This window comes from Pteropus vampyrus, unplaced genomic scaffold (assembly GCF_000151845.1).
Source record: "Pteropus vampyrus isolate Shadow unplaced genomic scaffold, Pvam_2.0 Scaffold69, whole genome shotgun sequence".
NCBI classification, from domain to species: domain Eukaryota; kingdom Metazoa; phylum Chordata; class Mammalia; order Chiroptera; family Pteropodidae; genus Pteropus; species Pteropus vampyrus.
The window spans coordinates 6,018,099-6,044,366 of NW_011888850.1; the positions used below are offsets into that span (position 1 = coordinate 6,018,099).

A 26,268-nucleotide genomic window follows, 5' to 3' on the forward strand; every position below is an offset into this window, starting at 1 on the left:
GATGTTCCTGAATATCTGCCCATTTCACTCTCTTCTACCTTTCTTTGTAACAAAAACTGTTCTCTTAAGCCTACGAGAGCATTTCATTTTATCTTTATGCTTTAAAAATGTTGATTTGCCACACCTAAACTTCATCGTCTTGTAGCCTTGGAGCTTCAGGTATTTATTCAGTTTTAGGCATGTCTGGAAGATCTTAACAAGCCATATCGATTGACTACATCCTACTCAACTAACTCAGTACATTTGGAACCACTGATTTAAAGTAAACTCGGAGGGGTTCCTACCATTCTATAATCCTCTCCCTTTTCTTCTTTTATTCACTGAAATGAAATATTTTAAAACAAATGCGCATTTGGGGGAACATGAAAACTCTAGCGATTCTAGCTATCCAGATATGTTTCTGAACTAATGAGATCGATTCTGCAAGCCACAAACAAAAATCAATCCCATTGCCTTTTAATTGGCTTTTATGTTATCAGAAGGCTGTTTCTTCCCTGGTAAGAAATATTTCTTTTCTTTATATCCTAGACTTTTTCCATTTGTCTATTCCCATCCCCCTTAATAATCGCACAACCTAGAAAAAAGGGCTTTTCCCATCATTATTCCTCCCAGGCTTTCATCTCACTTCCCAGTGTAGTCAGACGTTTTTCTTAGTCCTGAGCTGGACTTGCTTTGGTCGCAGACCCGTTGTACTGAAGGAGAAACAACTAGTAAAACCAATATTAGGGAAAAAAAAGTTTAGACGTGTGAGTTTTTTTCCCCTAAGATAGAACCAAAAGTTTTCTGCTCTTAAAAATAGAAACTTTCTTACTGACAAGTACTGTGACCTACCAAAACGTATAACCCTACAAAAAAAAGCATTTTCTCTCTTTGGAATACTCTGAACGTCTAACGTAATGCAGACATTGCACATTTGCATATAGAAAATATTTAGTCATTTCCAAGGTGATATCATGAGCAGTGAAAAGGGCTCTTGAGGACAAGCTGCTTTAGAATTCAAAGGCTCAGGGGACAGACAGCCTGAACTGGAGAGGGCCACCAAGGAACAGTATATATGCTGAAGCAGACGTTGAAGCAAAAGTGGAAGGTTTCTTCTTAAAACAGAATAAGGAAAATGAAGGGGAGATTAAACAGTGATGGATAATAAGTAAAATTTCTTGAGCATCTTCTTTAATCTCTCTAGGTGATTTTTATTTCTTAAAATCTAACTTGAAAATGTGTATTTCTTTACATAATTACTAGAGAAGAAATATTACATTAGTTGGCTCTTTTTTTTTTTTTTTTTTTTAAGAAAAACAGAACTATCTATAGCATCATGGATCACAATGCATGCTCTGTTATCAGTACTGGCCTGTGACACCCACAACCCGAAGTACCATCACTCATTGATGGGGGTGAGAGAGAGGTGGTCCAGACTGCGGGCATAATGCTTATGAGGAGGTGCTAGCTTTTGTAAGGCCGTCCTCACACATCCAAACAGAAAGCAAATATCACATCCTCGCAATGACTGCTCTTTGAGCTACTTGGAGTATGTCTGCTCCGTGACTCAGAGGTCCGATAAAATTTCAGGTATGGCCGAGAAAGGGAGCAGGTGCAGAGCACTGGGCTCACTACTGGGGTTTTAAAGACATGCTTTACATTTTACTCACCTGGTTAAACATTAACTGAGAGATAATGCTGATAAAAGCAGGTTCCACTTTACCCCAGGCAAGCATGTGTCCTAAGGTGGCCTGGCTAACCAAGCAATGAGATGTTTGAAAACACAATTGTAACCTCAACTCTACTTTCCATCAGAAAAATGTGTATGGTACCATCTCAGATCATCCCAGTTTTAACACGACTACCCTAAGTGATATCGCCTAATTATTTGCTTGTTGACAGTCTTTTAATAGTAATGAGGGCTAACACTAATAGAGTGCTTAATGAGCCCCGAGCACTGGGTTAAGAGTTTAACATATGTTATTCTTCACAACAGTCCCATGGGGATTGTTATCCCTCTTGTTTTACAAGAGAAAATGAGACAAATAGCACAGGACAGGTAGAGCCAGAGTCAGACCCAGAGCAAATCCAGGGCTGGGTTTCTAACCCAGTGATTCTCAAAATGTGGTTCCAGGACCAGCAGCTACAGCATTACCCAGGAACTTGTCAGACATACAGATTCTCTGGCTCATCCCAGACCTCCTGAATAACAAGCTTGGAGTTGCGGGTCCAGCAATCTGGGCTTTAATAAGCCCTTAGGGTGATCCTGACACGCACTCAAGTGTGAGGTCCCCTGTCATAACCGCTCCCTCTGCTTGCTATTTTGTACTCCTCCCCTATGCCCTAGAGGAGAATCACGATGCTGTGTCTCCTGATGACGCTTGCCATTTTCCCAGAGCTGTGCTAGACCTTTCATGGACTTCACAGTAGATGCCAAGTCACCCCATAGCCCCATAGTACTTTTTTCTAAATGAACTTCTTCCTAGATGGTATTTTCCACCCTTTAAAAATATTTTGTCTTTGCTTTTCCTTCTTTGCAAAGCCTAGCTTTCCCACACCCTCGTCTGTTGCAGAGGCCAACTATGAATCCTTGGACAAGTTTGGTCGGGGCTTAATTTATCCTGGTTTCCTACGCCCACCTTCCAGTTTGTTATACTTCTTAATGTTATGTTTGCCTTACTAATTAGCAAATATATTCCAATTCAGTTCTAGGATGATTCATACTTGGTATATACTGTAAGGAACTTCAGTTTTTTAAAGTTGTTCTTCTTATCTTGTGACTGTTCACAAATCCTCGTTAGATTTACTTTTGCTTTTAATGGACCTTCACATTCATAAAAACACCAAATCCATTATCATTATGTCAGGAATACTTGAAATTATATTTCTATTTTCCGAGTGCTAGTCCCTTAATTCAGGGGATTATCCGTGTGCTCAATGAGCTCTTCTCAATTCAAGATTGTAGGTGACTGGGTTACGAGTTTGTTAATTTGCTAATAAAAGCCAGTACAGCCCAGGTGCTTTCTTGGTCCTGCCTCCTTGCCTCAGTCTACCACTCCCCTCATCGTTTCCAAGCTGACACTAACTGAGCCATTGGTAATCAATCTCCTTGGCTGTGTCCTTTTACAGATCATAGCCTTTCTTGACATTAGCTCTAACTACACTGTTTCTCCTTGTCTCGTCGGACAGAATAGCAAGCTTTGCTTTAGCAATGGTATCTCTTTCCTCCTCCTTATTTACATGGCCAGTGTCATCTTCCCATCTACTGTGGAAGGAAATTAAATAGCCTAGGCACAGCTCAACAAAAGCATATTGGTTGCCATCCAGCCCCTTGTGTCCTTCTAGGTAATTACGCATCAATAATTTGGTGAATTGTTCTTGTAACTCTCTATTTTTACTAAGTCTATAATCACACTGTTCTGATTGTCCTTTGCTCTGTTGTGGTTCTCAGGGTTCTATAACTTCTTAATGATGCTTCAGCAATACCTTTCAATTCAAGGATGCGGATCAGATCCCTTAGTACTACAGTATTCTCAGTTGTATTACAATATAATTCAACCACTTCCTGCCTTACTTCATTTTAAGTTGGCATCGGTATGCCATAGATTAAAATTTCATAATTCTCTCCAAGTTCAGTAAGAGATGGAACAGCACAAACACAAAGAGATGATTTGACCCACCATTAGCTAAAAAGGCCTTTGAGGCATTGGCAAGCTTTGAGTTCTGAGCTAATTATAAGACATCCTGAAGCTGATTTTTGAGAATGGACTCAACGTTTGTTAGTTCAGCACAGGCATTGACAAACTATAGCCTGCTGACTATTTTTGTGAATAAAGTTTTATTAGAACACATTAATGCTCATTCCTTCACATATTGTCTTTGGCTGCTTTCATGCTCCCATGCAAGTTGAGTACTTGAGACAGGTGCTCAAAATCTAAAGTTTTTACTATCTAGCCCTTGCCAGAAAAAGTTTGCTGATCCCTAGTCTTATACTAGAAGTCACTTTGAAGAGTGAGTTAATACACGTAAAACATTCAGAGCAGTGCTTGGCATTTATATATTGGAAGGATTGGCCTTTAATTTTTACAATTTTCCAAGTACTATATAAATGTTTTTTTAAAGAAAGAAATTTTGGTCCTTACTTTAGGATGAATTTGATCCCAAAACATTTTAAGAAATGTTCTGGCCTTCATATTTAACCCCTGTGAGTTGACAAAAAAGGCCAAGGCAGTTACAATCAGCAAGTGTTCTTTTTACCTGCTTTCTCATGGCTACTTTCTCCCCACATAAGAAATGGTGGCCTGTTAGAAAAGGTGGCACAACACTCACTCCATAAGCAGGAAATTAAAGAGGCATGTGGCATCTGTTTATTTGGGAACCATATCTGAACATGTAAACTAATTCACTTTCTTTAATTTCAGAAACAAAGCTGATGTTAGCCTCATATTAAAAGTCTGTATGTTATTGAATTCAGATTACTGATGTGCATGCTGAAGCATTTGAGGGAAAGAGTGCTATGTCTGCAACTTACTATGAAATACGTCCAAAAAAAAGCTTGGATTAATGGGTGGATAAAGGGATGAATAAATAGATCTGCCATAAAACAAGGATAGTTAATGTTACAGAATCTAGATGGTGTGCATATGGATGTTTGCTGTAAAAGACTTTCATTCTTTCTACAAGTGTGAAAATTTTCATAACAAAATGCCAAGAAGAAAAAGCAAAGATTGTATAAGGAGACAAATGACAGGACATGCTCTGGCCCAGAGCATGCTCTAGCTCAAGAATTTTTAACAAGTAATAATTTGTAGGGAAAAGGATTTGAGAGCATGGACAAATATTAATAAGGCACTTTTACTCTTATTTATTACCATGTTGGGAGTTATTTGTGGGAGAGTACCTGTTCTAGAAATGCTAAATTAAGTAATTCTTTAAAGTAATAGTGAACAGAATTCTAGATCTTATGGCATCCTCACCATATAGAGAAATGAGTACTGGACCTAAAATCAGAAATTGGGCTTCAACCCTAAATCAACTGCTAGCCCTGAATAGGACGTGAGCAAATCAATGTACCACTCTGAATTAAAGCCTTCTCATCTATAAGAAGGATACAAAGACATATATTCCATCTTCCTGGTGGAAGAATAAGTATAAAAGCATTCTGAAAGCCATGAAGAGCTCACCAGACATTGAGTTCTCAATTGGGGCAATATTACTCCCAAGGCAGGGGAACTGGTTCTTGAAGGGCATGCAAAAAAAAATCATACTCATTTAATGTATAAAGAACGGATATACCTACAGAACGTATCTGCAGTATTAAAATTCCATTGGAGAGAGATGATTAGGGAGAAAAAAATGTGTATAAAAAAGAGTCCACAGGAGGCCATAATGCAAAAACGGTTGAGAACATTTCATCAGACAATCTTTAATTTCTGCGATCTCTCAAGTTCTGTCTCCCTTTTTTTTTTCCTTTAGGTGGATTAATTTTATCCATCAATTTGAAAACAGACATTTGAATACTTATATTGAATATTTACATCGAACACTTACATTTGAAAATTTTTACATTTCTAGAGGGAGGGAGAAAAAAAACTAGAGAGAAGAATGATAATGATGGACATTCTTTGCCTTTTCCAAAATACACATTTACAGTATCAGTAAACCCAAATACCATTAAGCTTTAAAAGAAGGAATGTATTAACAAGTATGAGAAATTAAACGAGTGTGTTCACTCAGTCATTTCCCCCTAGAAATTTAACAGCAGCATTAGTTTTCCCTTGATTTGATTCAGTTCTATTGGGAACTTCAAGCTCTTTGAGCCTAAGAGGTATGTGGAGAATTTAAAAAGAGTTCCAAGGAGAATAATGAAGATGGATTAAGAGGTAGAAAATAGGATCTATTAAAAAAGGCTTAAAGAACAAGGATTATCTAGTGTGAGAAGAACAGGCAACGAGGTGGCACCGACTTGGCCGTGATGGTGAACACCTTATCCTATAGAGAATATTCTCAGGTTCTCATCTGCACTGAAGACCAGAGGAAGGGCAAGTGTGTGTTTTGAAGCAAGAGAAATAGGAGACTAGATGTTAAGAGAAAATGTCTGTCTATGATATAAGTCTTGGATTTTGATTCTCCTTTATGGGATTTTTTATAATAAGGTGCCTGTCTGTAGGAAGTTTCAAGATCTGGGCCAGGTGGATCTAGCACATTTGGTTCTCTGGCCTGGTGGGAAGCCAGCCAGGCAGCTGGCCTCTGTGGGGATTGGCTCGAAAGGAAGGAAGAGCCATTGTACCTGGAGCCAGAGGATGAGTACAGACTCTTAGGAAAAAGAGCGCCAGGGCAGAGCCAGAGCAGTACATCTAACTGGGATGTCCAGACAATGAAAGCCCAATATGGGTGTTGGCAGTCAACACGTGGAGCCAAGGAATCAGTGCCAAGGAAGAATGGCTCGAGATGAGCTGCTGGGAAGGTTGCTGGGAAGGTTATCTGGGCCAACTGGAGAGGTGAGCACTGCCCATGCTAGGCTTTGGGTATTCTTGGAAGCTTAATGTGAAAGTGGACCAAAATCCACGTAAAGGTCTCAAGAAGGTGTCCCAGGCTCCTAGGAAGGTATTCATTCTCTCCATGTTTTGAAACTGCTGCCCAAAGCCATGGTACCCTGTCCTGGGTGTGTGTCAGAATCTCACGTGGAGCATGGTAAACCTTACAACCACCCTGGCTCCAGCCCTGGAGATTGGGATTCAGTGGGAATATCACTTAGGATTCTGTTGTGAGCAGCAGAAACTAAATCTAGCTAAATTTAGCCAAAAAAAAAAAAAAAAGCAGGAGGAAGGTGGTGAGAGACAGAGGTTGGTTGGAAGGATATGAAGACATTCTCTGGATGGAAGAGCTGATCCTGTTTGCCTTTCACTTATTTATTCAAAAGGCTTTGTGAAGCAGGACATCTCTGGGGACCCAGGAAACAGGACAGATGCACCTCTGGGCAGCAGAGTGTGATGGTTGGGGGTCTGAGCTGCAGGATAATAGAGCCTGCTTTTACACTCTCTTTCTCTGTGCCTCAATCTGCCCCATCTGAAATTTCGGTGAACCCTGAAAAGGGATGTAGGGCCATTAGCAGAGCTTCCTTTCCAACAATTTATTACTTCCATCGAAGCTGAGCTCTGTACAAGATAAGCTGTCGGGTGCTGGGACAACAGAGATGAAAAGACAGGAGCCCATTCCTGTAGAGCTCACATCTAGAGATCATAGAGACCAACAGTCCCAAGTCCAGTAAGATCACAGCCCTAACTCAGGCCTTTGTAGAGTTCAGAAGGAGGGTAGGAAACAATACCTAAGCTGATGTAAGGCAGCCAGGAAAGATTTTTCCCAAGATGGCAGCATTTTACTTCTTATTTTTAAGATCAGTGAGATTTTGACAAGTTCAGGCATAGACAGGTTGGAAAGCAAGTATTAGAATTCCAGGCAAAAGAAATACCCTGACCAAAGAATGGCCTAAATGTATGAATGACCAAGGTGTTTCAGAAACTAAAAGGACTTCCATATTAGGAACATAAAGGATTGGGGAATGAGGATATGGTAGAGCAAGACTATATGTGCTAAGGACATATTCTGGATACACCAGCAAGGCCATGTTAGGAAGATCCTCTATGCCTTTCCTTTACTCGTTCAATAAATATTTATTGAGCATCTACTGTGTTTCAGCTCTGTTCTAGACTTTGCAGATATAGCAATAAGAAAACACAAAAATCTCTGCCCTTGTATAGTTTCCATTTGAATGGGAGAGATTAGCAAACACACACACACACACACACACACACACACAAGCAAAATATGTAGTGTCTTAGATGATGATAAATGTAGTGGGAAGAAAATAAACCAGAGAAGAAAGATGGAATGTGCCAAGGAGAGGAGGTGCCACTTTTAAGCAAGTAGTTTGGGGAGGTCTCACCAAGTTGTACAGGTGTGACCACATGGCTTTGCGGAGCCAAGTGAAGAATTTTTAGCAGGGAGCAACATGATGAGATTTGCATTTTTTGATCTCAGTGTGAAAGATAAATTGGAAGGTGATAAAAGTACAGACAAGGAGACCTGTAAAAAGACTATTTCAATGGTCCAGGTGAATAGATGTCATGGAGACAAAGAGACCACTTCAAGAGCAATTAAGAAGTTATATGCAATAGAAACGACTTAGTAGCAGGTTGCAATTGTGGTTGGAAGAGAGGAAGGAATCTAGGATGACAGTTCTAGCTTGGGCACTGGGTGGATGATGCTCTGGGTGGTATCATTCACAAGACTGAGGAGTAAAAGAGGTTGGCCATTAGATGTGATGGAAAGATCATCCTGTAATATTCATCCCACACAGGTCTTCAGAATGAGCACATGGAGGGCTTTAACAATTTGGAGATCAACCAACCCATCCATTACGGCGGATGATGAGTGCGTCATCTCCCTTGTCCCGTGGATGATTTCCCTTCCTCTTGGTGTAGGAGATTATGGGCCTTGATGTCAATCAGACGTTGGTTTTGATTCCGTCTCCTTGCCTCTGCATGATCTTCAAGTAGTGCAATGCGAGGGCCTTCTTCTCCTCATCTGTAATGGGAGTGTCAATCTCTAGGTGACTTGCCTGTTGGGAGAACTGAAGCACACACACCAAAGACACCTGTTAAATGTCGACTCCTCCTCTTATCCTCCTAGGCCTTGCCCTCAGGTGGTTCTAAGTAATAGTCAGTAGATCTAAACCTAGAGAAAACCAGGACCAGGAAAAGAGGCTAAATGTATGAGTGTGGATTTGAGTGTAGTTGCCCTTCCATTACTTTTCAAATCCAAATATAAATCATTGGAGCAATTCGCCTTCTTCTTGTATGATGCTTATTTTGTATAGCTACTTATATAATGATAATGAAACCTCGGAAACCAGGGCATCACTGAGGTACTAGACAGCCATCTAGACAATGCTTCAGCTCCCAGAGTGTCTTCTGTGACCCAGGGAAGCCATCAGTGGTAGAATTTTTGTTTCCAACCCAGTGATCAGGATAAAATTTTAAAGCAACATGCTGTGAGGCGTGGAGTTCCATGGCAGGGAGCGATTTACACGTCAGTTCACATGTATGCCTATCATGGTTGATGACACCCAAGTAATAACGTAAATTTTTTTCTTTAACATTTTTTATATTTTGAATTGTTTACAATTTTTCCAAGGGGAGAAGAAGATTCTCTTATTAATCTTATTGAAATGGTTGTTCAGTTTTGCATGTACCTGAGCTGCTTCCTGGCATAGTTGGAGGTATTTCTGTCCTAATAGGTACTTTTATAAATTATCAGTATTAGCGAAAACAGACATTTTCTCTTACTTTCTCTTTACTCCATTTTACTTTATGTACTTAAAGTATTTGTTGCTTGTTTGCATATTGGTCCCGAAAAAATTTTTTTACGGTCTTCCGTGGGAATACTCAGGACTCCAGAATTTTTTAAGTCTAAAGCAGGGTTTCTCTGCCTCAGCACTGGAGACATTTTGGGTGGGGTCATTCTTTGTTGTGGGGCTGTCCTATGCGTCGCGGGACATTCATCAACATTCCTGGACTCTACCCACTAGATACAAGTGGCACCCTGTCCCAGTCATGACAATCAAAACTGTCTCTGGACATTGCCTAACTGTCTCCTGGGGAATGAAAACACTTCCCCTCCCAGTTGAGAACCACTGGTTTAAGAAAAGTCTTTTACTTTTTATTTGTTCTAATAAATTATCACTTGTTTTAAAAATATGGTTCCTGGGAAAATGTGGAAGAAAAAGTCAGTGGAAAACAAACCAGTGAATGGGAAGTGCTTTGTCCTGAGCACCCCAACCTGACAGACTGTTTACGATCACTCAAATGCCTGACTTGTGTGCACTTACAGAACTTTGCAAAGCCATGGGTGACTTTGTAAGGTTTATCACAAAGAGACTGGCCAGGAGATTTTTTGAAACTAATACATTCTAATCAAGGCCGGAAGGACTTCACCTCCTCAATGCCCCATCAGAATTCTAGAAGCCTTAAATTAATGGTATGAGGGGAAAATTTTAAAGTTTGCTCAATTTTTATCCTATACTATGCACTTTGATTATAAGAATGTAAGTTTCAGTGCTTGATTTTTCCATCTCTCCTTTCAAATACAGAATTTCGATTTCTAATTAGAAGAGAATTATCCACATTTATTTTTTTCTGGTTGAAATCACCCCAATATCGCCAATACAAATCTCCCCATCAAAAGCCTTTTTTCCTCATTGGATCTGAATCTCAGAAACTCCAGCACTCTAGCTGCCCTGTGTAAGAGGGTGCTAAATTAGGTTATTAAATTATTTCTATTAAGTAAAAACTTAACATATACCAGCTGCTGAGAGATTATAAAAGCTTTATTTTTTCAATAATTGGAAACCTTGTTTACAGAGGACTCACAGTATTCCTTAACTGTCTTTGTGCTGAATATAAAAGAACTCGTGTTTATCTAGGCAACGATAATCTGACTATAAAGCAAACTCATTTAAGGATTACGTCCCTGTCTCTCACTCTGCAGCTGTCACCCTACTGTTTCTTTCAAGCTTTGCAAAATGCTGAGAATTCTTCCTTCAAATTCGAAGAATAACTTGGAAAATAAGCCAGGTAGCTTGGAATACATAGAATTCTAAATTATAGAGAAATAGCCGAGAAACCTAAAATATCATTACATCTATGTAAATGTATCCTAAATCCTCATTTGTTAACTCATTGACAGAATTCAAAGAGATTTTAAGGTGTTCAGTCCTGGCCAAGAAAAATCAAAGACGAGTCGGGTAATCTGTTATTTAATCTAAGTGTAGAATTGTGTGATAGCCAACGAAGGCATCAGCATCGGTTGGTACCTGCTCTAAAGATGCCGGAAAGTACGGTAAAGGTAAATATGTTGGGGCTGAAGCCGGTTACTAGCTCTGTGACCTCAAGCTAATGATTTAGTGGCTCTCTGCAAAATAATAGCACTCACTCACCTCCCAGGGTTGCGTGGAGGCTCAAATGAGATAAACATGTGAAAACCTAAGGAAGATTCCTGGCACAGAGTAGCCAGTCAATAAGTGCCCACGTATTACTGCGGTGTTCCAAGCTTCACGCTTGTCCTATGCATTATCTCATCTAAGCTTCGAAACAGCCTTATTAAAATAGTATGTTTTTATAACTCCAGTTTTATTGAAAATTGAAGAAAATGAGATGCAAAGAAGTTTAATAACCTACTCAAGGTCACACAGCAATCAAATTAACAGTGGGGCTCAGTGTTCATCATCTTTGCCTCATTCCGCAGGCACTTAATGAGCACGAGGCACCCTTTGCTCTCCAAATACTCACTATCCGAATATGCGTCATAACGACTCACAAAAAGTTTTAGCCCAGATCATTCTTCCAGTTAAAAACCTGCTATGACGCGTTCTCATGTGCAGCTTCTCGCCTATAGTGCGTTCATGACTCCGCTTCGGAGGACCGATTGTGCATTTCTGACAAGCTCCACGATAATGCCAACGCTGCCAATCCCCAGATCACGCTTTGAGTAGCAAGGCTGCTGGAAGACAGAAGGGGACGTCCATGATGCCCCAGGGTTCTCCTGTCGGCCTTGTGTTTAAGCATATTGCACATTATATCCACATGTCCCCCCAGTTTTTCCTGAGAATTTAGCCCCTCAGTATTTATTGAGGCCAGGCACCTGGTGACATTACCAACTCAGGTCCAATTTAGAGAGTATCTTTGGCAGTATTATTTCATTGTTACTACACACTCAATGTAGAAGGAAAATAAATTCCTGTTTACACACAAACATTCCTGTTAATTACTCCATTAAGTGTTCAGCCGTTACGTACTTGGTATCTAAGTATTTCATTTTATGTAGAAATTCTTCTCAGACTGTTTTATAGTTTTTTAAAAGCATATTAGTAATACCTGGGAAACGGATACTTTTGACTGTGTTTTGTCTGGATCTAAGGATCCGATATTATCCACCTTGAAAAAATAGGAACATTCTGTGATTTTTCTAGGATGATCTACATTAAATCAAGCTGTTGGCCGGTTCAAGGCTTAGTGAAGTGTAGAGTTAGAGGTTGTGTTGGACTCCTGTGAGCAAAAGTTTAGGAAAAGGAAGGGGTCATTGTTCGGTTTTTATCCCGGCCATTATTTCTCTCTTTAACGTTAACAAGGACAGCTATATATTTTTAAGAGCTACAGAGACAACAAAGGGAAGAGAGACTGAATCAGATTACCACCGAAACAGCCCCAGACCGGGGGTCGGCGTTCAGATAGATGACCACAGCGTCTGTCCTGGCTGTCTCCTACTTACCTTTTTTCTCCCCCTATGTAGACTGCCAGATTTAAGGGGGGAAAAAAGAAATAAAAACAGGATGCCTAGTTAAGTTTGAATTTCAGAGGAACAAAGAATAACATTTTAGTATATGTCTTGCGCCATATTTGGGATATATTGTAAGGCCGTATTCCACCTGTAGCCTGTCCCACACAACTCGGTGCTCATTTTTTTATTTTCTCGTAGTTTTCATATGCAAATTTGTCCCTCAGTTAGATCCAACCGTCCCTTAGGCAGGGTCTTTTTTGGTACCATAAATATTGACTTCCCCATTTGGGGGCCTATGTTAGATTTTACAAGTGTTTTCTGAGCTCCTTAAACCTTTCCTCTCATATCTGTGAAATCATTACTTCACGAACGATGAACAGGGCTTAGCACAGAGCGTGGTAAGTGTGCCATCTGTTTTTATGATCGATTGATGAACTGAAAGCAATTAAATTCAATTTAATTGTCAAGAGTCCATTAAATTCAACCTTCGTTAACTAGTTACCTGCATGTCGGGAATTAGTTGTAGGCTCTGTCCACCATGCTGTCCATTTGGGGAATCTGATGAATTACTCTTCCCTTGGAGGGAGCTAGCACAGAGGGAGGAAATGGCCTTGGAAGCTATACCCTGATTTGCAAACGTGTGTTATGGCTCAGCCAAAAAGATGGAGATAAAATCGTTCTATATAGAGAGTCATTTCAAAATGCGGAATACTGACTCTCAAAGAATGGAGAGATGTCTTGCTAATTATATATTGTCTACCTCCATTGGCTTTTCTAGTACTAAATTTCTTCTATGGCACGTTGGTGTTACAGTCACATATCTATAATATCATAAAAGTAAGAAAGAACTTTGATATAAATGACAAAATGTTCAACTCATATTAAAAAGCTTTCCAGCATGTAGAGTAATGGTACACATCAGATAACAAGGTGCCTTTTTGCACACTTCGTGCTTCTATTAATGACATTTTTTAGAGCTTCCTTTGTAAATGATACTGAGCCGGCTTCAAACCTTGAAGATTAAGAGTTATGAATGCCCCCTCTTGGTTCAGTGCTTTTCAAGTGTAAAATGCACAGAAGAGTGAGCACATATTTAGAAGTGTCTAGATGATTAGTTTTATGCCAACCAGGCTGTCCAAGGCAGGCTTGTGAATGTAGTTCTCAGATTCCTGGCTCGCCCTTCCTGAATGAACCTTTTCCTCTAGTCCACAGTCCCCTACTGCCCACTCAGATCCCCTGCATCCTTTGGAGGGTGGACATAGGCCAGGAGACTGCCCAGTACCTTGAAATCCCACCACTGTGCCCACCGGTCAGCCCTGCTGAGAAAACTTCCCATTGGACTGTCAATGGAAATGACTGTAAATAAAACAGCTGCGGGCTCATAGTCTACTGTAGTAAATAAACACCAACTTGCTGTCATACTATCAGTGCATCAGTGAAAATCCATAACTTAATGTGGCCTGACTATATATTCAGTGTCCCTGGAGTTGGAGTAGAAGAACAAAAGCTGAACATGAGGATTTATGTTAGTGTCTCTCCAACCCAGTACCATGAACATGAGGAAACAAAGTTCTTATGAAAGTAGATTCTTATGTATATGTGATAAAAATCCGATGGGATAACCCCAAGGCAGAAGTTGTGATCGAAAAATCTTTTCTGGAATGCTTGGGATTTTTAGTCGCGTCATCAATATTATCCTCTATATCCTATACCTCTGGTGTCAAGTAAATTTTAGCTCATTAGCCATATGTCAAAAAAAAAAAAAAAGAAGAAGAAGAAGAATGTTAGAATATTGATTTTATCTGGAAAGAGACTAAATTAAAGTTATTTTTTAAAACAGGTATACTCCTTGTTTTTATCGTAACTACATAATGAAACAATTAGACGAAGATTGAAATAAATGCTTATGTTTTATTCATGCTAAAAATATTCATTCTATCCTTCAGGATGAAGCCTTGTAATATCTTTATAAGTTTCTTAATATTAAAATAAGCATCACTTTGTTTCCTTTGAAAATTCTTTTATTGGGTGATTAGGTTTGGGTGAGGAATGAGCCTCATGATTAAAGAAATATGGCAATTCTAGATCATTCCTACCCCAGATAGTGGAATGTGTTTGTTAACTCTGTAGTTTCACGGATCTCCGATTTGGGGAATAATAATGGTAATAAAATTACTTCCAGGACTCTAGCTCTGTTTATTTAAATAGTGTTTTTATCTAACTGATTTGAATTCAAATGCATTATTAATACTTTTTCTTCTTTTTAATATAGGTGGAAAACAGACCAAAATATTATGGAAGAGAGTATGTATTATGCTATTCTTTGTTTTAATAATATAATAAGTAGTCACTTCATATGTTATTCGTATATAAATATTTTAAATTTTCTAGTATAGTGTCTTCATCAAATGTCCATTGTGTAAGAGTTTAATAGTAATGATAAATGCAATCAGATCCCTTTGTAGTGAATTTTCTTTAAAATACTCAGATCTTGGCTTCTGTTAATGTGAGAGGGACAATATCTCCTACTGCGGGTCTCTCCACAAAAGCAGACACGGAGAGCCTAGCAAGTATTGGAAACGTGAGGCAGCATTTTCCATAACCGAGGCCCTGTTAGCATTTTAGTTGACTTCCTATTTCAATGCTATATAAACATGTAGGTGTCAAAGGTCATAAACTGTAGCTAAACTCCTTACTTTCATGTGCTTCAGTAAATACAGTACTCAGGAAAATCATTCCCATGTCCCTGCGGTCTCATGAAACCAAAATGATCATCTCACTTGACTCGGTTATATTAGCTAAATCGCCTTGATATTGTTTCCTCCCATTTTCCTCGTAATTTTTAGTCTTGTTTTGCTTTACTTTCCCGGAAACCTACTGCAAAGCGAACATGCATTGTTATTTACAGTCATTAGGGTTGTAGCCTGGAGAACAGCTTACAGGGCAGGCAGGACAGTCTGAGTGGGTGCAGATACGAAGTCCCTTTTCTTCCCACGTCCAACCCGGAGCTATTAGGAGGCTAAGTATCTTTTAAGTCCACCTCTCAAGGCCTCCCAGCCAATCCCAAACCTTCTTCCTCTATTCCCTTACCCATCAGAGCCTCATCTTCCTGATTAATGAGCCTCTTATTTAACCCAGTCCCCAGCCACTTCCTAATGACCATGGCTGCATTTCTGAACCTCCCTTTCTGACGTTGGGAGTTCAGCCGGCGCCTCTGGGGTACCAGCCCGGGAACCGTGGCCTCCACTCTCATCCATCCCCATGTCTCTAACATCCAAGCTAGTTAGCTGTAGTATGCCTTTTTAAATTCGATATGCTCATTTGGATTTCGCTCACAGAGTGATTAATAAAACAAGCAAAAATGAAAACCTATCATGTACTTCTCCAAAGGAACACTGTCATATGTGAATTCTAAAAGGAACTTCATTTATTGGGCAGTTCCTTTTTTGCATAAAAATTTAGTTGAATAACTTTCTCATTCTCATCTTCCAACCCCCAGTAGTGAGAGGAGACCCAGGAACCATTTTCTCAGCCACAGAAAAGGAATGTATTGTATTAGAGGGAAATTTGCTTCAAAACTTCAAATTCTGCGTTTCCCTTTCCTTTTTCAAAATGAAAGAGTTTTTGTTCCATTCAAAAAGTAATACATGCTCTATTCAGGAAATATATAGGAATCGCAGAAAATTGTTGATGATGGATACCTTGAGGGAAATAGAATTTTTACTTCTGTACTAGTTACATTTTTACTTCTTTTGTGTCTTTAACTTTTGAATTTTGAATTTTCCCACTGTGCATGGGTATTCTTTTTGTTCCTAAAAGTTAATAAATGAATACCTTCTAATTTGGAAATATATGAGTATTGAAGATGCAAAACACCCGTAGCCCCCCATGAAAGATCATGGTTAACTTTTTATCTCTTCCTTCCAGTCTCGGGGCATGCTTTCTGTTCACAAAGTTGAGATCGTAAGATATACATGTCATGGATATTTTTAAATCCATGCGTAGAGGGGATGATGAGGCATAGACCGGGTCTTTGGGTTCAAAAAATCATAATTCTATTTTTTCGAACAATTAAATTTAACTTGGTTCTTGAAGCTCTATGTCAGCTGTTGGCCATCACTTCAATGTGTCAATTCAAAGGAGTTAAAACTTACTACTGAAAAAAAAAAAAAGATTAATTAAAAATTGACTGCTTTTAGATTAACTGCCTGTTTGGGATATTCTGCCTTCCCAGAGAGTGACGTGGGGCAGGAGCATCTGATCCCTGCGCCCTCCCCTGTGTGCCCCGGCCTACGGTCGGGGTGTGGCCTGAACATCCCAGCCTCAAACCTCTTGTGGCACCAGGCTTGTCCTTTCTGACTTTGGTTTGGGAAACTTTATGATGCCTGATGCCCCACCTATCCCCCTATGTCCCTCCCAACTCCCTCTCTCTTCCTTCGTCTCTCTCCCCTCCCTCCCACCCCACTGGCCCTGTATCAGCTCTCTGCCCAGGCCATCTGTCCAGCCCTCTCTGGCCCCAGTTCAGGCCACATAGGGGATTTCCCCAAAAGGTTTGCAGGGTCCAGTGGCCCCATTCAGGTTCAAAGCCCCAAACGTCTCCGCTCAGCTCCAGGATCCCCATGAACTGACCCACCAGTTCCAGTCCCATATATGCTCTGTGGGGCCCACGTGGATCCACTGACCTGGGCTCTACTGAAATCTCTCCAACTCTTCCTCCTGAAAGAACTGGGGACACTGGTTTCTTTCTGGGCAGGAGGGTCACTCTTATGTCACAGCACATTCACCCTCACTTTGAGACCTCCGAGCTCCGAGACCTCCATGCATTGGCTCTAGAAACTGGGGAAGTCAAGAAACCCTTTTCTTCCAAGTTGTCTTGGCCTTAGACTTCGAAGAGTCGATTTTGAAACGCAAAGCCACAGCTTCTTCTGGCCCCGCTCCCCTAGGACCAAAGCTTCAGCTCGTATGATCTCCTTGTTAAGGATAGAAGGGAATTAGGAAATAAAGACTGTGATGGGCATTTTTTCAAAAATAGTATCTGGCTGCATTTGTCCTCTGACTTAATCTTTGCGTGCTTGCAGGGAGGTGTCAGGGAGACCTAACTTGCTGTCTAGCCGACTTCCCTCTTTCCCCTCCCCCTTCGAGGAAGGAATGTTTTTCAGAAATATCCATAAGCTATCACTCTCAACTTTTAAAGAAATAGAAGACTGTGGATTCTAGCTGGCTCTTCTTTCCAGAGAATGAGCCTCTAAAATTAGCAACACCCCACACCTGAACTAAGCAGGTTGCTAATTGATAAGCGTTCATTTGCAATCAGGATAAGACATAGTCTCCCCTCTGTGTTTGAGCGGGGAGCTAAATTGGTACTTGCTCTTTTGTTATGTCCCATGGTTAAAAAAAGGCTTTTTGTTTCGACCTTAATATTCAGCTTGCGAGCAAAGACAATAGCAGAAAGCCAGGGAGCCTGAGTGTTCATTTTGTTTCGCTTCCTGGGTGCTCATCTGTCTGGTTACGTGCTGAGAGGTGGCTCCAAATCCATCTTGGAGGTGCGAGTAGTCACTCCCCTCTTCATCCAGGGGGCCGCTGTGGATTCCTAGCTTCCGGCTTTTTAGCCGGCTCTTTGTGGTCCACGCTCTGTGTGTGGTCTGTTTGGAACAACGATGGTCCCCTCTGTCCTCAGGTTTCACGGGATCATCTCCCGGGATCAGGCCGACCAGCTTCTCGGAGGCGTGGAGGGTGCCTACATCCTTAGAGAAAGCCAGCGCCAGCCAGGATGCTACACATTAGCTCTAAGGTGAGCTTGATTTCATTTATTTTTGCGATTGCCTTACAAGTGACTTTACTTATTTTGTTTCCCATTTTTTTAACTGCTGTAAAATACATGTAACATAAAGTTTACCGCTTTAACCATTTTTAAATGTACGATTTAGTGGCATTAAGTATATTCTCAGTGTTGGGCAACCATCTCCACTATCTATTTCCAGGACTCTTTCATCATTCCGAACAGAAACTCTAAACCCATTAAACGATCGCTCCCCATGCCCCTCTACTTATTTTTTATTTTCACTTTGTTTACAAAGCACTAAAAACATATTTAGGGGCTTACACATTTCCTGGACCACAGATGGTATCAGCAGGATGGACACTGAAGCTTTGGTTATGCACACACAGTAACTGAAGAATTCTCTAGAAAGTTAATGCTCCTACAGTGACCTCTGCCTGAAACATCGAGCCTGCTGAGGAAAAAGGCCTCTCTGCCTCAGTTGGTCCCCAGTGGTCCTGGTCAAAAATCTTGTCACCTCACGTTGTGTGTGTTTGTCCATGAGGTTCTCTGAGGGTTCACATTGACCCAAAGAACTCCCAGCGGCCGTCATGACACTCCATTCCAGTGAGCCATCGGAGCAGAGTTCCTATCACAGCAACGGAAAGCCTTTGCATTCACTGTATTTTTCTAACCTCGATCAACTATTTTATATCATTTGATCCTCACAACAATCCTGTGAGTTTGGGGGAAGGTATCCAATTTTAGAATCAGATTGTCTTCCAAAAATTCATTTTTCGAACTTTCTGGAATTGAGAAGACCTGTCTCCAAAGAAGAAATGGTCTCAGTGGAAACACTTCCCAGCCCAGCCCACAAAGGTGTGTTTAATGCACCTTCTCAATTCTGCGTCTGTGGAAAGATTCTTTTGAAATTGCAACTAGGGGCTGGCTAGAACATGTCTTACATGATGTCACAGTGAGGAAGTACTTCAAAAGCTAACAAATGCTCTACAGATGCACAGTATTTGCCTGTCTTCCCAGCACCCCAAAGGCAGAAGCTGGCGATCTCCGTGGGGAACCAAGCAGGAGCTGTAAGATATAGGACCAAGGCCAAGAACTAAAGCGAGAGGATGCTGTAAATTTGATCGTCGGAATTCTGGCACGGCAGCTCAAACAGGAAGCTTCGCACAGCTCCCCTCATTTCCCTTTAGTTGGACTAACTGGGGTGGGAGGCGCGAGCGCTCTGCTGGTGGTAGACAAAGCTGTAATAAGAGGGAACGTCACAGCCAGTGGTGGTAGCTTTTCTTGCAGAGGTAATAGCGCGGTACAGGAAGTTTATAAGTAAGATATATTTGTAAATCAGTTGCTGCCATCTAACTTTTGCAAATGAGAATGATAAGGACCTAATGGCCTTAGTGATTTCTAGGATCCATTGATACCATGTGACAGGCTGGAGTTAAATCCCACCTTCGCCTCTTTCCGGAAATGTAGCCACATGCAGGTGCCCCGTCTCTTCAAGTCTCAGTTTTGTCAGCTGTAAAACAAGGATAATAATTGTACCTGTCTCAGAGGGTCTCTCTGATGACTAAATGCGGGGAAAACCCTGTCCAGTGCTTAGCCCAGTGCTTGGCATACAGTACGTTCTCGGGAAAAAAAAAAAAATGTCGGCCGCTACTGTTTTTCACCGGTCTTATATCTAACACCGTTGCGATGTCTCATTCTCTCGTGGCAGGTTTGGAAACCAGACCCTAAACTACAGGCTCTTCTATGATGGAAAACACTTTGTGGGCGAGAAGAGGTTCGAATCGATTCATGATCTGGTCACGGATGGCTTGATAACACTGTACATAGAAACGAAAGCCTCCGAATACATTTCCAAAATGACAACGAACCCCATTTATGAACACATCGGATATGCCACTCTACTCAGAGAAAAAGTATCCAGAAGATTAAGCAGGTCTAAAAATGAATCAAGGAAAACAAGCGTCACAAGTGAAGAGCACACCGCGGTTGAAAAGGTAAGCTGCCCGTGTGACGGAAATAGTCCGTTTCTAATCTGTGCTGAAAAATCGGTTGATTAATTATATACGCGATTTGCCAAAATATTGGAGGAGATCCAGCCCCCCCCTAAAAAGTCTAGAATTTTCGTGCTAAAAGGAAGCTTAGAAACCTTGCAGTTCAATCCTCTTGTTTTACAGATGAGGAAACCCAGAAATGTTCAATCTTTTACCCAAATTCCTACAGTCAGAGCCAGGACTTCCACAAATAATTATCTGTGAATTTGTTTTGGAATGTAAAAGAAAAAACTCCTTTAATGTTTTATGATGAAAATAGTGACTTGTTTTCAATTGCCATTTGAGGCGTTACTGGCTCCATCTCGATCGCACTCAGCTGGCCAAATACATGCTATTTGTATTTGCTTCTCTTAGGACTGGGTGCGGATGTGTGATCTGCAAGTCAGCTGTCTCTTGAAGATGGTCTTACCTAGATAACAGATTTAACTGACAGAGATGGGAGCATTATCGGTGATGATAGCTATCTCTGGGAGGCTTAGAAAGACAGGCTGTCTTTTTCCCGAAAGAAAAAATGATTATGCCTCGCCAAGGATTAAAACCCCTACCTGGGTGAGCCTTCACGCTGGATGGGTCGTGGCAGGATGTGGCGAGGAAGATCTGATTTTCCTCTCCAGTAAGTTGCTGTTTATTTGAAAGACAACACCACAGTTCGCTAGCAGATTTTTTTGGATGTGCCCCTTTAGAAACCATCTGCTTTGCCTGGTCCTATCTGTTTTCCACTGAAGGAAAGTGACAGCCAGCCACGCCAGTCAGCCCCCACTGAGTCTGTGCTGAGCCCAGCTCCTAAGGCGATCTGGGACTGGGACAGAGATAAATAAGTGGGGCAGAACCGTGAACACTACTCCTTCTGGTGGTTGCTAATCCTTAATTAAACCGGAAGGGCACCCACTCCCCTCCTGATTGTCCAGTGTTCGCGGAAAGCAGAGGAACCTCAGGTGGACCTGATTGGACTTTGGTTTTGGCAACGGGGACACAGCAGAAAGCCCTGAAATGAGGAGGGGGCAGCATAGTCCTGCTGGCAGACCGAGGGATGATTTGAATTGATTTGCTAATTGAGTTTTAGAGCCTAGAAGACCCTTCCCCAGAATCATATCAGTTGAGCAGCTGGCCCATGAAAAAACCATTTGCCATTTTCTTTTTATAACTCCAGTGTCTCCAAAACACCTGTTTGTTCTTTCACGAATAATTGATTTGGGAAATGGTGGCATTTCTGATTGTTTACCTTTTAACAAAAGAGAGGGAGGACTTGAGTCCCAACTTCCAAAGTTTGATCCGGTCCAGGCCAGAGTCATTCCTTAGTCTATTTGCAAAATGTATTCGAAAGTAATTTAGAATAGAATATCTGGAAGCTGACCTTCTCAGCCATGACAAATCGGAAGATGAATTGTAAAATAAGTCTCCGAAGCAGCGTTTATATTTCTGAATCAGGAAGTAATGCCACTAAAAAAGCAATCTGTTCCAACTGCAGGCTGCACACTAGAACATTTTCAGAGAAAGTGTCTCTTGTGTATTTGGGATGAGAGTTTAGATCCTGCATATTGGAATTATTTCTAGATCCTCGCCCTCCTCTGAGAGGGAAGTTTGGTCAATAGAAACCTATATCTCTAGATGACATTCCTGTAAGGAAACTTGCATGACAAAATAGTCCTTTTCTATAGATCATTTTGTGTTTATTTATTAAAACTAAATTTTGGAGGAAATGAATAATCAGATTGATGATCACTTTGAATGAGCCACTGGGTGTACTTTTACCTTTTTAGGAAAAGGTAAAGAAAATGTTGAAGGAAGAAGTCCAGACTCGGCGAAGGGTTTGACAGACAGGTGCCGGTGGTGCCGGTTTTCTTGGACACTAGTGATGCAATGTTTGGCTCTCCTGAGGGATGTTCTGAACACTGGGTCTAGTCATTTGCTAGGGGTCACTCATTTTATTAGTGGTTTGTTAAGTAAGTTGGTACGAACACATCCATTTCTCTCTGACCTGTATTGACAAACGGAATTATTACAAGTCTCAGTCTTGCCAGAAATTCTATTTCCCTTAAGGGCAGGTCAGTGGACTGTTGCCATGGAGGCAGTGACTAGAAAGGAGGTGGCAGAAACTTGAATGGATTGGCTGAGGGTGCCCTGGGTCCCTGTCTGCTTCAGTAATGGCACGTCCTGAAGGTTTTAATAAGTGACATAGATAGGTCTCCTAATAGTTCCCAAATCTAGACGGCCCAGCTTTTCATGTTCTAGAGTACTTAAAATTTGTTTACTCATTTATTTTGTTGGTCATTACCAAATGCACCCAGAGAGACCATGTTACCTGTATATCTGAGAATATTAACGATGTTAATTGGCAAAAAGTTATCACCTAGCTCATCGGATTTGAATGGTTTTTCAGATTTTTCTCCTGTCAAGGTGTTTAGCAATGAACTTGATTTTAATAACTATAGATGAGGTGGAGAGATGGGGAGGATCCAAAAGAGAAAGTTGTGGTAGTTAGTTGGCCAATAGCAACCTGTTTCCTTTCTGATTCTTTATATAATGGGTTTTTAAAACATTATGGTATATAAGGGCCAACATTTGGTGCATTTAATTAAAATGGCCATACCTAGTATAATTTCTTTTATGAAATTTATTTCAGAATCTATTCCATAGATTATCCAAAAATAGCACTGTAAGCAATATAAAAATAACAGAATTTAACATTGGTAGTTCATAAACAGATTTCACATATGCAAAATTTCCCATTTTGTGCTCAGAACAACTTCTCGAGATACATAGGACAAGAATCATTATCCCCATTTTATTGGAAAAAATCATAGTGGTTGAGTAAGGAAGAAATCAAACACAGGCTTTATAAGTCCAAGTTCAGAACTTCTTAAGTCTGTACAGCAGCTGGGTCTCATTCTGTTCTTATGGCCCTGACTGCTTCCGACCATCCTAGGTCAACTGATGCTAAAAATCAGTCAATATTTACATGCTCTGTTTTTGAAAATACACTGCCATTACTAGTTATAATAACTAAATTTTACCTTGTAAAGGATACCTGACCGAATCAAATATATGTGACAGCAATGTTTGTAACAGCACATTTTTATTAGATAAATCTGGTGTGTCGTATTAAATTGCATTTATGTTTCACTGGAGAAAAATCAGCTGCACCCTTGATGTAATAAAGCACATGTGAGAATGTATTTTATCTTACCAGTTTATTCATTTCACTACTATTTATAAGAGCAGAAGTTAGAAAACAACCTAAATACCCATCCACTGGGGACTGCTTAGGTGAATTATGGTACATCCACGTAAAGGGACAGCATGTAACCACAGAAAAGAACGAGGAAACTCGTGCAGGCTGATAAGGAAAGATGACCCAGTTATTAAATGAAAATGCAACTTGCGACGCAGTGTGTGTAGTATGGTTTCACTTGTGTAAACTAGGAACGACTGATTTTATAGATTTTTTTCTCGCAAAATCATAAACTACCCATTGAAGAATGCAAGAGCTGGTACCATTGGTTGCCTGTGGGAGGGGCAGGAGGTTTCTGAGGAGTAAGTGTGGGAAGGAGACTCCTCCGCGATACCACTTCATACTCTCTGAATTTCGATCCATGATCAATGTAATGTCCTGTTCCAAAATTAAATGAGGAAAAAGAATGCATTATGTCTTAAGTTCATGTATGTTGAAGCAAACTCTGAGTAAAACATCTTCTCAAGGTATCTCTCTCTCTCTCTCTCTCTCTCTCTCTCTCTCTCTGTCTCTCTCTCTCTCACACACACACACACACACACACACACACGCACGCACACGCACACGCACAGAGCTGTATATAGTTTCAACCCTCCAGACCCAGGCTGTTTTTCTCATTCTTTCTCACCAGCCACCTTCCCCATCCTGCTAGCTCCCTCATCCTTCATTTCTCTCTTGGCTCGTTAACGGGGAATGTGTCTAGCAGCCTTTCACTGCAGGTTCAGGGCCAGAAGAGGGTAATTGTAGCATAAGACCAAATCACCCAGCAAAGAGTGCACCGTGACTGTCCCCGGGGATGGGTCGGCTGCTGCTTCCTGCCTGGCGTTGCCCTGCCGTCAGCCGTGCCCCCCGGGACCGATCCCAGCCCTTCCCCCATGTTCCGTGCCCCTCCACCCTACCCCACCTCTCCTTCCTCAAGCTGCCCGGGTTCCACTTGCTTTCCTGTGGCAGCAAGGAGGTCTGTAAAATCAGGGCAGTGACCTTTTCTGGACTAGGGCTTCGAGCTCGGTTGGGATGTCCGTCTTCACAGACGGGCTGTTTCAGAAGGAAGTGATCTTTCCCCAGTCCGCCATGCTTCTTCTTTTTTGCAGTCATTATTTCCTTTACATCCAGGGTGATCCTTTTTCTGCCTACTTCACTGTTTCCACTGGCCCGCCAGAGGTCTTTGCCTAATCATGACATTACGTTTCCCTCCATTACCCTGGAGTGGGAGGGGTGCCCACCAACAGAAGGCTCGGCAGTGGGTTGAGCTCAGACTGAGTGGTTCTCCCCCGAGGCCCATGATGGCACCTAATGGCCAGTGCCCTTTGGTGAATGTTTACTCATCAGAGTGTTGTTCTTTCTGTTGTTGTTTTCATCTTGGAAATGTTCTGATTTTCTTCGTCTTTAGGACAAAGTTTAGATTCTTCAGCAGGACATTTGTAGCCTATCTGAGCCTGGTCGCCCCTGGAAGCAGAGCCTGAGGCAAGGATTTGGTGCTTCGGTCATTTGGGAAGGCATCCCAGGGAGCAGGAGGGTGAGGTTAGGACAGCAAGACAGAAGAGGAGGGAAGCCAGCAGAAATGCACGTTGTTAAGGGATCCATGTGGACTTGCTCCTGAGAGGAACTGAAGCAGGGGTGTCTACCACCTCCTGTCCGCGATTGGCTCAGGCAGGCTTGTGAGCCAGGATGCACATGCAGAGATCCAAGTGGGTGCCCACAGCATCCCAAGTAGAACGTGTGTGAAGACGAGTGTCACAGTGATTCTGGGGTAGGAGGTGGGCCAGGAGGTGGCGAGGGACACTCAAGAAATGACAGGACACCCACTGCATTCCGGCCCCACTCCCCAGCCTGCCTTCCGCTGCTGGCCCCACTTACTGGCCTGCAGACCACAGACGCCCTTGTGCCCCTTGACACCCCATCCTCTGTATTTGCTGTTCGAAACGCCTTCCCTCTCCTGCGATCTGCCAGTTCCTGTTCACCCTTTAGAGTCCAGCACAACCTCTAATAAAGCCTGCTGGGACTCACCCTCCCTCACCCACCATAAAGAAATTACTCCCATGTCGCAACTACCCCAGTGTTAGGCACATAATCTTTATGATAATTTGACATGCTGCTTCAGTGATTCTCAAAAGTGTGACCCTCGGGACCAGTGGCATCGGCATCACCCAGGAAACCGATTAGAAATGCGCCTTCTCATGTCCCACCCAGCATGAACCAGGGGGCAGCACCTGCCCGTCTGCGTGTGGCTAAGCCTCCAGGTGGCCTCGGTGCACACCTAAGCTTGAGAACCCAGGGTCTGGTTGCCTCTCTCCTCCCCTAGAGGCTGACTGGTTGGAGGCCATGGTCATTCTTCAGTTTACTCTCAGCTCTACAGCCGAGGCCACTAAGGGTAAACACTGTCAAATGAATGACAGATGGGTGAATTTGAAGATGGCACAGATGGCCTCACAGTCACCCTAAGGAACAGTGCATCTCAAATACACCACGACGGTGTGTCAGCATCTCCCACCGCCTGCTCTCTGCACAGGTCCTTCCTCCCCGGGCTAAGATCCGACTCCCCGTGGCATCGCGAGAAGCCAGAGCCTGGTCTTGAAGACCACCTTGTACAGCCCCTTTGTTTTGCACAGTGGAGAACGGAGGTGTCCAGCTCATTAGTCCGGAGCATTTCAAAGACAGAGGCTATGGAGGCTTGGGTAGAAAAGGAGGCTTTAACATAACCTGCAGCTTGGAAGTTCTCTTAAAGTTGAGATCTTTGAGGAACACGAGCTATGTCTATAGGACTCTTTTATAAGTGATTGGAAAGTGAAAAGTAAATTTAGGTGGCAGTTAGTCTAGAAGGTGTCCCAGCAGTCAGGGCCCAGCAGGAAATGGAAGACACGTCCACTGGAATTTTGAAGAAAATTGGA

At 41.8% G+C, this 26,268-nt stretch overlaps 1 protein-coding gene across 2 annotated transcripts in view; it reads left to right on the forward strand.

Moving 5' to 3' along the window:
- CHN2 (chimerin 2) overlaps nucleotides 1-26,268 on the forward strand; it is a 274,342-nt gene that overhangs the window by 158,387 nt on the left and 89,687 nt on the right. The window contains exons 4-6 of one of the 2 annotated variants that reach the window (XM_011361709.2): nucleotides 14,588-14,619; nucleotides 17,993-18,106; nucleotides 19,806-20,091. In XM_011361709.2, the coding sequence (XP_011360011.1) occupies nucleotides 14,588-14,619; nucleotides 17,993-18,106; nucleotides 19,806-20,091 (432 nt within the window). The remainder of the gene's footprint in view (nucleotides 1-14,587; nucleotides 14,620-17,992; nucleotides 18,107-19,805; nucleotides 20,092-26,268) is intronic. The other variant, XM_023531520.1, reaches the window with a different exon arrangement.